Genomic DNA, 14,809 nt, shown 5'->3' on the forward strand with positions numbered 1-14,809 from the left:
GTTTCTTGAGCTGTTGGAACTGATGTTGTGGCGTAGCAAAAGAAGCCAGTATACCATGTGGGTGTCAGTTCGTATTCTCATTGGCTTCACTTGTGATCCAGCTCCCTTGTAAAAGCCCAAGAAACACAGGGAAGGATGGGCCAAGTATTTAGAAATAGCCTCTGTCACTCATGTGAGAGACCCTGCTGAAGTTCCTGGCTTCAGCCTGGCTAAGTGTGGCAGTTTGGGGAGTAAACCAACTGATGGGAGATCTCTCCCTTGCTCTCTAACTCCGACTTTCAAAACAATTTTTTCTCTCTGTCTCTCTTAAGGAAAGTTATTTCAGAGCAGAGCACGAACGGTATTCCATCTGCCGGTTTAATTCCTAGTGGTCATGATGGGCCAGACTAAGGCTGGGAGCTGGGACATTAAATCATATGGATGGTAGGGACCCAGCTATTTGAGCCATCACCTCCCGCACCCCATGGTCTGCGTTGACAGGAAGCTGGAGTCATAGCTGCACATCGGACGTCCATACTCTGATATGGCACTCAGGCATTCTATCCGGTCCCTTAACCCTTAGCTCCCTGTCCACCCCAAGCACAACAAACCTTTACTTATTGATTAGAAAAATGAGGAGCCTTGTTTTCTTGCTAGTGCTTAGAGTTCTTGTCTTTGGAACTGTCAAATATGTCAAGTTTTGACATAATTTTTACAGTCGGTACCCCACCTCTTCAGGGTTATTTTGGGGTAAAAGACATAAAAGGAATAATTCGTAGAGAACTTGCCAATACCATACTTTTCAAAGGCGGAAGCTAGGATTTTTTGCTTGCGCTAAGGTTGTAAGAGACTTCTCCCTATCTAGTTTAAGGAATAGAATATATAGTAAGAACAGGATAAATGCTAATTAGGATTGAGTGACATGTACACAGGTAAGAATATCCATTTAAGTTTTCCCCTTTTATAAATACAGACTATATCCAAATTCAGAATTTACACTCCAGTTAAAATCTTAAAGTTTGGAGCCCTTCTCTCTCTGCTTCCACCTTTCCTTCTCTTAGCAACAGTTTTTCTAATAAATAAATAAATAAATAAATAACAGAACTATACAAAAATAAATAAAATCCTCGGTTTGCTAAGCTGAGATCCATATTGCTGACCACTAGGTGGCCCCAGTTATGTATTCGTAAGCCATGTTTTAGGGAGGCCTTATTGCCAGAAGGACTTTAGCATCATTTTTATTTGTTTGTTTTCATTTATTTGAGTGTTAGACAAAGGGAGACAGCTGGACAGACACACAATCAGCAAGAGATCTTCTTTCTATAAGTTCATTCTCTGAATGTCTGCAGCAGCCAGGGCTGGTCCATGCAAAAGCCAGGAGCCTGGTACTTTATACGTCTCTTAATGTGAGTTGCAGAGACCCAGGTGCTGATTAGCAGGAAACTGGACTGAAAGCAGCACTTGTAGGACTCATATCTGATAGTGCAATGTGAGATGTGGGTATCCCAAGCGGCATGCCCCAAATGCCTTTAAATGAGTTGGTTTCAATTTGCCTATCTGTTGCTGCGGGCACTTTGTTTCTTGAATAGGAAGTTGTTTCTGAGGCAGATCACAGCATACAACTGCCCAATGTATGGAGTGGTTGATTTAGCATTGGCCATGGAAGAAGACAATCTAAGCCCGCCTTATCACCCTCTTTTTCTTATTTTTTTCCCTTTTTTAAAAAAAATTGGTTTGCCATTTCTGTCAACCTCTTATGTATGAATATAATGGCTTATTTGGCTTTATTGCTAAAAAAAAAACACAGGTGAAACGTGAGAAAAGTAAAGGGAAAATGGACGCTGAGGTTTCTACAGGCTGTGGTTGGGAAGCCACAGCTTCCCTGCCCAGGGTGACTAGAAGACGCCACATTGCTGACACCTACCATGTGCCTTGGCCTTGGCGCCACTCACACTGTGGCTGCATGGCCTGTGCTGTGGGGGCTCTCCCATGCACGGTCACTACATGCCAGTAATGTCCTTAGTTATCTGTGGGCAATCAAAAATGTCTCCAGAAATTGCCTGATGTCCCCTAAGGGGAAAATTGTCCCAGGTCAAGAATTTTTGATCTCAGTTGTTACTCATTTTGCCCAGAAGCACTGGGACAAGTATTGCCACAGGCAGAACCACACAAGGTGTTTGTTTTATATTGATTCTGGGTATGTACATTGGTGATGGAGTTGTCTTTGCCTTTAACATTATATGTAAAATCATGAATATATGGAGTGGCTTGATTTTTCTCTACTCATGTTTGAGTAATTTATTATTTGAGGAGTTTTATCCTATGGAAAGAATCTCTGGGCATTGTTTTCTCTCACAAACTACACTACAAAGTGATTTTGGATGAAGAAGAATGGAAAGTCACTTTGGATCAGTTATTAAGCCTGAAAATCTGTTCATAGTCCCCCTACAGATTATCATAGGCATCTAACCTAGGGAATGGAAAACCAAAGACTTATGTGCTTTTGTTTTTCCACTCCTTAGGAACTAAGACATGTAGCTAAACTCATTATTGTCTTGTATCCAAATCCTGGCGTGCAGGGAAAGCATAATTTTTGTTGAAATGAAACATCAGTAATTTGGTCAGTATACAGCATTAAGCTGTCTGGGTTTAAGGCTTTTCTAGCTGTGAGTTAGGATAAATATGTATCATCTTCCTACACAAATTCCAGGGGATTTTAGGGAGATGAATTAAATAATGGACTTAGAGTGAAAGTAATCTTTTGAGCTTATGGCTTTTGCAGTGTTATACAAGAGGCCCAACCCTGTTGGTGTCCCAGCCTGGGAATGCGCCTCTCAAAGGTGATTTCTGGTCTCTGACTGCACACGCAGGGCTAGAGCTGCCGCTGCAGCCCCATGTGATCTGCACCACTGACAGGCTCTATGCTCTGGTCTCGACACAATCTGTTTTGCATGTTTTAGATTTTAGAGCCTGCTCTTCCCTTATATTGATCTTTACATCTGACCTTGCTCCTGGTTACCCTGAGTATGCCCACAGGTCGAGGCGCTGTGCTCTGGAAGTCCTCAGTTAGTCATAGCTTGGGTAACCATCCCAAAGAGGAACCTGAGAATTTCCATAATAGGAATGAACAAGGACAAGAAAAGCCGTCAGTGATCCTATCTGCTGAGGCAGGCTTCTGGCGTTTGATTTCAAGGAGGTTAGTCAGTCCACACAAACGGACCCAGATACAGTGCCAGGAAGCCTGTACTTTGTTTAGATTATTCTAGGATCACTAGGTAATTCATTAATCTCCAAGTGAAATTAACATTTCAAGAAAGCTGATTCAAGGAATAAAGTGTAAAACATGCTAAGTCTACTTTGTATCTTCTCCATACTCATTGCCATCATTGCAGTTGAATTCTAATTAACAGCGATCAAAGATCATTTTGTACAGACTCTCCCTTTCATAGACAAGAAAACTGAAGTTCAGAAAAGTTAAGTAAGCAAGTCATAGCATATACAACATGAGCTAAGACGAGAACCCATGTGTCTGGGCTGTTGGTGGAGACTCCTTCCGCTGTAGAAATGGTCATCACTTGATGCTGATAGAAACAGGGCAGGCACAACAGGGAGTGCAGTGGTAACGATGCAGAGTGGGGAATTGTGGCTAACGTGGAAAGGCAGGACTCATCGAAAGGGACAACTTCTGTTTGGTTGCCATGTGGCCCAGCATGCCAGAGCCTTTTTAAATTTTAAGTGTTACAACAAACTGTACTTCACTATGTGGGTGAAAAAAAAAATCTGTCCACCAGACCTCCTTTGCTCGACAGCCAGTAGTTTGAAACCGCTGAGTGTCTTTCCACAGGATGTTTGTTTTTCATATTTAGAGTTCTGCGATCTATCAGTCACTGAGTCATGGATGAGTGGAGACAGGTTCCTTCCTCCTGGCTCTTACTGAATTGTTAATTTCATGCACTTCCCCCTCCATGCAGATAATTTACTGAGCATTTACTATGCAGTAAATAACATTTTCAATTACCTCTTTTTCCCCAAAATTTATCTATATTTATTGCAAAGGCAGAGTTAGAAGCAGAGAGACAGAGAGAGAGAGTTCTTCATTTACTGGTTCACTCCCCAGATGGCCGCAATGACCAGAGCTCGACTGGTCTAGAATACGACTCAGGAGCCTCCTGTAGGTTGCCCACATGGCTAAGAGTGCCTAAGGACTTGGACCACCCTCCACTGCTTTCCCAGTCCATTAAACAAGGAGCTGGATGGGAAGTAGAGTGCCTGGGACTTGAATTGGCGCTCGTGAGGGATGCCTGCACCATAGAGAGAGACTTGGCTTGTTATGCCACCGTGCTGGCCCCTCAACAGAAACAGTCTCCTCTACAGATTTTTTTTCTGTAAGTCATTCCACCTTCTCTCATTCAACTACACTGAGGAATATTACAGTAGCATAGCATTCATTTGGAAGCTGCCTGAACCTAAGGATTCTCCCCCTGGCTTCTGCATTGCTCTTGGAGTTTTGCTGTTTGGTTGAATCCTAACTGGGTGCATTCTGTCCTCTAACCTTTACAGTCTCCTCTGCGCATTCAGTGAGCTGGGCTCTTAACAGGGCGAAAAAAAGAATGCCACTTTCAGCTGCCAGCTTTCCTGGCACACACTTATAAGACAGCACTAGGCTTTTGTTCCCTCTCTTTCACAATCCCTTAAATGGCTCTTGTCCTAGATTGTGAGTCCAGCAGAGCATAGAAGTCTGTTGAGTTAGCAGGCATGTGTGCCTGGAGATGGACAGCTCGATTATTTGAGGATCTCTTGCTCTAATCTCATCTGAGCCTGGCCTACATAGTTGGTGCCTCTTGCTGAAAGTGAGACGGGGCAGGAAGTGTAATTGAGTCTCCTTGAAAAGACTGAGCACTGGAGCGCCTGAGCAGTGAGGTTCTCTCTTACAGGTCTTCCTTTTGAGGTTGATAGATAGCGAGACTCGTCTAGATTGTGATCAAGAAATCCTCTATTCCATTCCCTGGAGAAAAGAGCTGACTTGTGCTCTGTGATCCAACAAAACGGCTCAAAGCATGGCCTGGCTCCAGACATTACATCAACACTCAGCCTCTCTGTGTTGATCTTATGTGAGGATAGCACAGGTATAGGAATGTAGCAGTAAATGCCCTTCAGGCCAGAGGAGCACCCAATGAAGGTATAGCTTTGATATTTAAAAGAACTCCAGGGCCTGGCACAGTGGCCTAGCAGCTAAAGTCCTCACCTTGAACGCCCCGGGATCCCAGATGGGTGCCGGTTCTAATCCTGGCAGCTCCACTTCCCATCCAGCTCCCTGCTTGTGGCCTGGGAAAGCAGTGGAACATGGTGCAAGTTCTTGGGTCCCTGCATCCATGTGGGAGACCCAGAAGCTGCTTCTGGCTCTTGTTGTGGCCTATTAGGGGTGAATCAGTGGATGGAAGATCTCTCACTATCCTCTGTAACTCTGCCTTTCTAATAAAAACAAACGAATCTTCATCCTTTTCATCCTTTTTTAAAAAATAAATATTTATTTATTTTTATTGGAAAGTCAGATTTGCAGAGAGAAGGAGAAACTAGAGAAAGAGATCTTGCATCTGCTGGTTTACTTCCCAAGTGGCTGCAACGATTATTGCTTGGCCAATCGGAAGCCAGGAGCAGCTTCTGGGTCTCCCACATGGCTGAAGCTTCCTAAGGCTTTGCGTGACCCTCCACCGCTCTCCCAGGGCACAGGCAGGGAGCTGGAAGGGAAGCAGAGCAGCTGAGACACAAATTGGGGCCCATAAGTGAATTTTTTTAAGAAAAGATGTAGTTGTCTCTGGGTAACCAGCTAGCAAAACACTTGGTAAATTTAAAAAAAAAAGATCTTTCTAGAGAACCTGTGTGATTTTAGACTGTTAAGGGGGCTGAAGTTCTTGGAGGGGGTTACTGGACAATGCAGTGGTGTCAGAAAACAGGAAGTAGTATGTGAGTGGCTTGTTTTTATGAAAGTTAATGAGTAGACACAGGAAATTTGGGCAGTTGAGATAATGACGGAGTGCTAAAGTGGTAAGCTTTCCTTCAGTGGTCGTGGACATTGTATGAGTCCCTTTTTAAAAAAAAAAAACCTTTAAAAGTGAAGGGCATTCAGAGAGAGTGAGGTCTTTATTTCACTGGTTTCCTCCCTGAAGGCCACAACATCTGGGGCTGGGCCAGGCTGACGCCAGGAGCCCAATGTGTCTTCCAAATCTCTCACGCTGGTGTTGGCTGGCTGCTGCTGCTCTCACAGGTGTATTAACATAGAGCTGAATCAGAAATGGATTAGCTGGGTCTCAAACTCGTTGCCATGTGGGTTGATGGTCCCAGGCTGTGGCTTTTACTGCTACCACAACGTGGGTCCCTTTATCTACAAATTTATAAAAGTATCTAATTTGCATATAGTTGGTTCTCCCACTGTATAAAATGTAACCTTCATGAGGACAAGGGCAGTGTCTCTCCAGCAGCTCTGTGTTCCCTTCCCTGGAACAGGGCCTAACACTTAGCAGACGCTCAATAAATATTTGTTTAACGAATAAAGCATGAATTCATTTTTAGTTTGGTCTTTCATAGTCCGCAGTGTCACAGGCAGCCAGTTTTGAATATTGGAAGAAGTCCAGCGGACAACCGTGAAATGTCGTAAAAGAATTTCTTTGAGCTGCTTTGTGGTTCCGCGGGGGCGGGGACATGGCGTGTGTGTGGGTTGTGTGTGTCTCCAAACATCAGAGGGTCAGGACCCTCTCTTTTGATACACCCCAGACCACTGCCTTGTCAGGGCCTGGAAGAGCAGTTCTAAGAGGAGGAGAGGTTGGGGTGGTTCTTGCGCCTGAGTGGACGGCTGTACACGCCACATTTCCTGTGTAGCTATGAGCTGTCATGTGGATTGCAGCCAGCTTGCGCGCTGAGTTTTCTTCCTTCTAAGGCAGGGTTCTGAGTCAGCATTCTGTCTGGGAGTCCCATTCCCTTTTCTGTTTTCAGGGATTTGCCATGAGGAACAGATGAGCAAACTGGAAAGCACTGGTCCTTCCCAGTGAGGGCTGAATGCCTAAGAAGGTCACCCGTGGAATACTCTTTTTTAATCTGAAGTTTTCTTTCTGTAGCCTGTGCAGATAGGAGGGCGGGGGACATTCTCTATGAAATGCACGGCCTCTTGTAAACATAGGGTAGGGAAGGACGAGCTGTTGTGGACCAAGTAAGTTGTCAGTCATAGGCGGATAGTTCTTTTGTGTTCTGCTTCCCTTCCTCTTTCTCTCAATTTACTGTCAGGTTTCAGATTCAAATAATTGGTTTGGACGTGCAGAAGTAGAGGAGGAGAGGGAGGGAGCTGGAGGAGCCTGCCCACACCCATGGGCACCTGGAGTTTGATTCTGGAGGGTGAGGAAAGGGCAAGGAAGGTCCTCATCAGAGTAGTGAGGCTGGGACGAGGAAACGGGACATTAACACAGCAGTGTCATGAGGACAGTGCCTGTAGTGGATTCACTCCAGGACAGCCTGCCGATACACTAGCTTTGGACAAAGCCCTCAGGCCAACAGATGTGGTTCCTGGCAGCTGGAGAGCTGGCAGAGCATTAAGGTCTAAGGGGCTTGAAGGAAGCTGTACCGACTTCCTGGTACTGTTGCCAGTAGTAGTTTCCATGAATGCCACTGCTTTGTGTTCCTTGCCATCTCTTCACCTTTTAAAACCACATCTTTTCTCTAAGGCTGGTTCAGTTCTCAAATCTTTCTTGACACTTCTGTTAACCCTCAGTAACAGAAATCTAGTGATTTCTGTTTCATGGAGTTGTAGTTTTATACCTACATGTTTGTATTCTATACTATACTTAAAAAAACGAGCATTCAATGATGTAGGTATGCTGGACTTTAACCACTGTTTTAGAATTGTTTTACATTGTTTTACAATGTCATTTTCAAGTTAAATTTTTTTTTTTTTTTTCAAAAATCAAGCTTTGGACCAACACTGTGGTATAAGAGGCTAAGCCAGCAGCTGCTCTGCTTATGATGGAATTTCCTGCTAATGCGCTTGGCAAAGCGACAGACAACTGGTGAGCAGAGTGCTCAGGCTCCTGCTCACACGGGGAACCAGAGGGTTTGGGTCAACCAGCTCTGGCCACTGAAGCCATTTGGGGAGTGAACCAGCAGATCAAATCTCTCTCTCTCTCCTTTTCTCTGTCTGTCTGAAATAACATAAATAAATCTTTAAAAAAACAAAACACCAACAGACTTAGTAAGGAATAAGCAGATGAAACAAAAAGATAAGGAATATTTGTGACTGCACTTTAAAACTTTCATTAATCTTTGGAAATAAATGAGCTCTTAGAATGTTCGCTTATTGTAATTACACGGTGTTGGATAATGTTTTTTTTTTTTTAAAGATTTATTCATTTTATTACAGCCAGATAAACACAGAGGAGGAGAGACAGAGAGGAAGATCTTCCGTCCGATGATTCACTCCCCAAGTGAGCCGCAATGGGCCGGTGCGGGCCGATCCGAAGCCGGGAACCTGGAACCTCTTCCGGGTCTCCCACGTGGGTGCAGTGTCCCAAAGCATTGGGCCGTCCTCGACTGCTTTCCCAGGCCACAAGCAGGGAGCTGGATGGGAAGTGGAGCTGCCAGGATTAGAACCGGCACCCATCTGGGATCCCGGGGCTTTCAAGGCGAGGACTTTAGCTGCTAGGCCACGCTGCCGGGCCCTAGATAATGTTTTTAAGTCCAAATTGGGAACCTGGTGCAATGGCTCAGTGGCTAAATCCTCTTGCATGCACCAGGATCCTCTATGGGCACTGGTTCGTGTCCCAGCTGCTTCACTTTGCATCCAGATCACTGTTTGTGGACTGGAGAAACAGAAGATAGCCCAAAGCCTTGGGACCCTACACCCACAGAGATCTGGAGCAAGCTCCTGGCTCCTGGCTTCAGATCACCTCAGCTCCAGCTGTGGAGGCCACCCCATATTGAAACTCTGAACTCTTTGAATAAGAACTTCGTTCTCCTCTCCCAAGCCTCTCACAACTGCTGTTCTACTTTCTGCTACTATGAGTTCCACTGCTCTTAAATACTTCACATAATGTCCTGAAGATTCATCCATGTTGTAACATGGCAGAATCTCTTCTTTAAAGACTGAATAACGTGGGCCCAGTGCGATAGCCTAGCTGCTAAAGTCCTCGCTTCGTATGCTCTGGGATCCCATGTATGCGCTGGTTCATGTCCCAGCTGTTCCACTTTCCGTCTAACTTCCTGCTTGTGGCCTAGGAAAGCTGTAGAGGATGGCCCAAGGCCTTGGGACCCTGCAGCTGTGTGCATACACCTGGAAGAAGCCCCCGGCTCCTGGCTTCAGATCAGCTCAGCTCCAGCATTGCAACCACTTGGAGAGTGGACTAGTGGATAGGAGATCTTTCTATCTGTAAAACTGCCTTTCAATAAAAAATGAATATTTTTTTAAAAGATTGAATAATGTTTCAATGTGTTTAATGCCACTTTCTGTTTATATGTTCACTTGTTGGTAAACACTTGTATTTATGGCTCTTATTGATTATGCCACAATGAACATGAGTATATTGCCGACAGAGTTTCTGCTTTGAATTTTTGAGTGTATACCTGGGATTAGAGTTGCTGGGTCCGAGGGCAGTGCCATGTTCATTGTTTTCCATCGTGGCTGCACGTTTGTACAGTCAGCAATGCACAAAGTCACATGTTCTCCACGTCCTCACCAGGACTTGGTTTTCTTTGGCAGTAGCCATCCTGATGGGTATGAGCTGGTATTTCATTGTGATTTAAATTTGTGTTTCTCGAGTTATTAATGATGTTGACTATCATTTGCTGTATTACTTTATTATTTTATGTCTTCTTCGGAGAAGCATCTTCAAGTCTTCTACCCATTTTTGAATTTGGTTATGTTCTTATTTTTGATTATTTTTTAGAGGATGTTTGTTATGTGCTATACCTTATACATACATACCCATCTATCATATTTATCTAGTTACATTTCTGCATGGATTCCTATAAGATAGAAATCTGTGAGGGTTTGTGTTGTATATAAGTATATGTTGTAATTGGATAATTATATACCCAGTTATAAATTATAATAATAAATTACATTAAAATATGCTTGTTGCCCCAACAGTATATCCTCTCAGGCTCGGATGACTTCAACCTGTATATGTGGAGAATTCCTGCGGATCCAGAAGCAGGTGAGAGTCCCAGTGTGAACCCACTGCTGTTGTGCTTCTACTGACTTTTAGTGTGCTAGGCCCTGAAATCACATACCTGTAGAAAGAAGAAATTTTTCTTTTAACATAAGCCAATTGTCAGAAAAGGAAATTTTAAAATGAAAATTAGGGGCAGCTGTTTGGTGAAGACCTTGCCATGGATGCCCACAGCCCATATCGGATTGGCTGGGTTCGAGTCCCGGGCTCTGCAATCATTTGCAGCTTCCTGCAAACATGTCCCCTGGAACGCAGCAGGTGATGGCTGAATTCCTTGTGTTCCTGCCACTTAATCTAAAACCCAAGTTGAATCCCCAGCTCCTGAACTGGGCCTCCACTTCTAAGCTGCTGTGGGCGTTGGGGGAGCAAACACAGTGGATGGGCTGTCAAACATTCCCTTATAAACAATGCCTAATTTGTTTTCATCCTAAAACTTCTGTTAGGCCTCATGTATCTTCTTTGTGTTGTTACCCCTCTGTTACTGTTTATACCTGAAATATTTATCTTGATTTTATGTGCCTTTATTATCCATTCTCACATTCCTGCTTATTACTGTATAAACCATTGTTAGGGCCTCTTCCGTTTGTTTGGCTTCCCTGGGATGTTAACGAAAAGGGGGCTTTCTTCGTTAATGGACATATGTCAAAAAAGTTAGATGGATCTCTGCATTTGGTCTAGGTACATTTTGAGAACAGCTTGTACTTCCCATAAATTTGGACCTAAGCCATTCTGACTTCCAAAAGCATGGAGCATTCTTGTTTATTCTTGATAATAGCATCTTCATGGGCCCAGTGAGCATTACCTAATGGGTACAAAAATGTCTGCTCTTTCTGCTTACAGTCAGCTCAACCCAGCCATCTGCTCCAGGTGGTACATGGCTGCAAACATCAAGATGGCCATCAGGAAAATAATAGAGTATTATGCCAAGTGCATTACACAAAATATGCCTAGTGTTCTGAGATAAGGGAAACTTTCAGCTTTGCCTGTTGAAACATCTGCCTTTCAAAACCTGTTGAGGTCCATTTTCAGCTTAACTATTCAGTTGCTGTGGTCTGATACCAACAAATTAGAAGAGGGCTTTTCCTGTCCTAGAGCTTAAAGGCATAAGCAAAACTGCTTACCTCTGAAGCAGAGCCAATGGGATAGCAGCAGACAAGTGGTGTTCTACCTGGAGATCGTTCTGGATTAACTCTGTCATCCATATAAATCCTAAATTAATTAGCTGACAAATAATCTTTGGCCTTCACTGTATCTTTTACCTGATCTTGGAAAGCTTTTAGTTAAATCTATGTGACTTTAAATAGAAAGTGGGACCCAGTGCTGTAACCTAGCTGCTAAAGTCCTCACCTTGCCTGCGCCAGGATCCTGTAGGGCTGCCGGTTCTAATCCCAGCAGCCTGCTTCCCATCCATCTCCCTGCTTGTGACCTGGGAAAGCAGTCAAGGAGGGACCAAGGCCCAAGGACCCTGCGCCCATGTGGGAGACCTGGAGGAAGAGGCTCCTGGCTTTGGATTGGTTCAGCTCCGGCTGTTGTGGCCACTTGGGGAGTTCCAGTGGATGGAAGGTGTTCCTCTTTGTCTTTCCTCTCTCTATATCTGACTTTCCAATATAAATAAATAGTGAACTCCTTCCCCTCCAGAAAAACCTTTCTCTCAGACCTTTTTCATGTTTGTATAAAGAAAAATCAGATAAATTAGCATAATATGATAGGATTTTTCCTCTCCTTGCTAGTTTTGATGCTAGGGCTAACATAATCAAGTACTATGGGCTGAGCAGCTACAACAAAAGAAGTGTGTTTTCCCACGGTTTTGGAAGCTAGAAATTCAAGATTACATTGCCAGCAGGTTTAGTTTCTTATGAGCCTCTCCTTGGCTTGCAAATGTCTATCTTCTCACTGTGCCCTTAACGTTTACTGCAAACATGCATCCCCTGTCTTGCTTCCCCTTCTCATAAGCTAACACTCATGGCCATTTCTGCATATTCTCTTGAGGTAATTCCCTCAAGTTTATTTAGTAGTTCTTCAAAGAAATGATGTAGTTCCCTTGCTGTACTGACTCCTGAATGTGTTTGACCTCCTCTTTAAGGATACTTGAATAAATTCGACCAATGTAGTCTGATGAGACCAGTGAAAAATCTTTAGCTTCCTGATTCTAAACTGTGTTCCATGGTGTTGCAGGAAATGCAACGAGTGTCACAGAAACTGTTTTGGAGGCCACAGAACCCGCAGTCAGCTTATACTTAGCTGCGGCTCGAAGCCCCATCGTTAACACAGGGCTGTGGTTTGACACGGCTCTCTAGCCTTTGCTTGGTGCTCGGGTGTCTGCACAGAGAGAGAGCACGTATGATTATCCCTCCTATTGGATTTTCGAGGAGTTTGTTTCTCTGTATCATTCTTGAGCATTGTGTCATCAGTCCTGGCAAGTCTGTCCCTTTGATCATCATCTTGATCTGCATAAAACACCATGCTTTTTTTTTTCTTTAAATGTCTGCTCATTTTCATGTGCTTGACAGACAGAGTTACAGATGTAGAGATGGGATGCAGGTGTCCCTAGCCACAGCGTAGCTTGCTGGCCTTATACACCGAGCCCAAGTGCCGTTGTATGACTACTGTTGGTGAGCCTCGCCTCTGTGGGAATTCAACCTTCCTCGAGTGTCTCTGCTTTCTCTTGTTCTTGGTTTCTCTACTTCTACTATGCTTTACAGTTGGGTACTTTTATGATTTTATAAGATTTCTTTCCTCTATTTTATAATTAAATGCTTCGCTTTACCAAAGTAATACAGGTTTGGAGTTTTTAAATTAATTATTACAGATTTTTTAAAAATGACGTATTTCTCCCAATGATATGCTAATAATATTGTTGAGTTTTCAGTTTTGGTCTTTATGATTGACTTTGTACTATTCTGTACAGTTTACCAAAGCAGTCAGTTTACCAAAAGAGGCTAGAAGGCGTTTGGCACTTGGGCTGCGCTGAGAGCAGGATAACGGAGTCATCTGTGAGGTTCGGCAGATCTACGTGCATGTTTTAATTTATTATTTTTAAAGTTGTAGGACAGTTTTTTAAATATTTTTTTTTCTGGGGCAGTTTTTTTTTTTAAAAAAGTTTATACATCTTTTTATTTAATCCCTCCACCAGCTATGTTCTGTGTCCCCAGTTTTCAAAAGCTTTTTTTTTTTTTTTTAATGTATTGTTACTTTTTAAAATTTATTTTGCAAAAGTTTTATTTTATTGTTCCATCCAGCCTGAAACTTCTAGAGGTCATTTTCACTGGGTAGCCCGCAGGCCTCTCCTGGCATGGAGGGCCCTTTCGTGGCCCTGTGGGCTCAGGGCAGTGTGCTGGCCTGTTGCTCTTTCTGTGTGCTTTGAATACGCTGTTGCTAGCCCCCTGTTAGCTCGGGTTCAGGGAGACTGAGTACCTCTCATTTATATATGGCATATGTACATTATTAAATATTGGCAATTAGTGACAGGTTTAAAAAAAAAAAAACGGCCAGATTCTGGAAGCCAAATAAAAACAAGTAGCAGCTCTGACTGCTTAGATGGAGAAAATCCTGTCAGAAAACACCACATCCAACCTCCTGCCTTTGTGACAACACATGGTACAGAGAGCCAGCACTGAGCATGCTTGTTGAACGTAAGACACCAAGGCAAGCCACACGGGAAGAACTGCTGTTTTATACCTTAATGGCATAAGCAGAGCTTGACTTTAGATGGCAAGCAATCAGCATTTATAGAATGCCTGCTGTGTGCTTTTCAGTGTGTGCAAAATGTTGAGAGAACCGAATGGAGAGCTGAGCTATGTGGGCCAAAGGCAAGGGCGTGTTATTCTCTGTTCTGCTCAGAAAGACTCGTTAGTTTCTCTCAATGCTCTCCAAACTCCAGAGATGAATGTTATTTACTGTGTAAGCTGGATACTGACTAAATGAACTCCCTGTGCAACTCACAGGCTTCCTAATGGACTGAGGATATTGTTTTGAGATGTAAGGCCTGGACTCACCTTATAAAACTTGCTTCCTGACAAGATCAGGTTCTTTTTTTTTTTTTAGTTAATGTCAAACAATAACTTGCTTCTCAAAATCGATTAAAAAAAAAAAACCTCCCTTTAAAATCAGAGGAAGGAATGAACTGTGAATTCTGCTGTGTCAGAGGAGGGAAAAAGGCAACCCAGTGCAACATTTTACCCCATTGAAAGGCCATCTGTTTTAATATTGTGATACTGAAGAGGAATAAACAGATGAGCAGTTCCACATAAAGGCCTGTGGGATGTTGGAGGGCGTATTGGGCTTAGAGTCATACCTGGGTTCAAGGCCAGTGCTGCCTTGAGCATAGCTCATTTGTAGGCAAATGATGTAAAAGTAACTGTCCAGACATCACTTCTGTAGAATGCTTCTGCCCTGCCTTATACTGTGCGATTTAATAGTCAGGAAACTTTCTGAAAGCTGTGCAAGCAAATGAGAGACTTTGTTACTACTATGTATTAAGGGGTACTTCAAGAAATTCGAGAAAAATGGAAATTAAGGGTAAGTTTGATAGAAAAAATTTATAAATTATTATTTTTTCATAACATGTATTTTCTGTGAACTTTAATTAAGATTGATTTATTTTTATTGGGAAGTCACAT

At 43.3% G+C, this 14,809-nt stretch overlaps 1 protein-coding gene across 2 annotated transcripts in view; it reads left to right on the forward strand.

Moving 5' to 3' along the window:
* The window catches only part of DCAF5 (DDB1 and CUL4 associated factor 5), a 72,446-nt gene that overhangs the window by 40,178 nt on the left and 17,459 nt on the right, over positions 1-14,809 (forward strand). For both annotated transcript variants that reach the window (XM_058655565.1, XM_058655566.1), the window contains exon 7: positions 10,109-10,175. In XM_058655565.1, the coding sequence (XP_058511548.1) occupies positions 10,109-10,175 (67 nt within the window). The remainder of the gene's footprint in view (positions 1-10,108; positions 10,176-14,809) is intronic.

The sequence above is a fragment of the Ochotona princeps genome, chromosome 26 (assembly GCF_030435755.1).
Source record: "Ochotona princeps isolate mOchPri1 chromosome 26, mOchPri1.hap1, whole genome shotgun sequence".
NCBI classification, from domain to species: Eukaryota; Metazoa; Chordata; class Mammalia; order Lagomorpha; family Ochotonidae; genus Ochotona; species Ochotona princeps.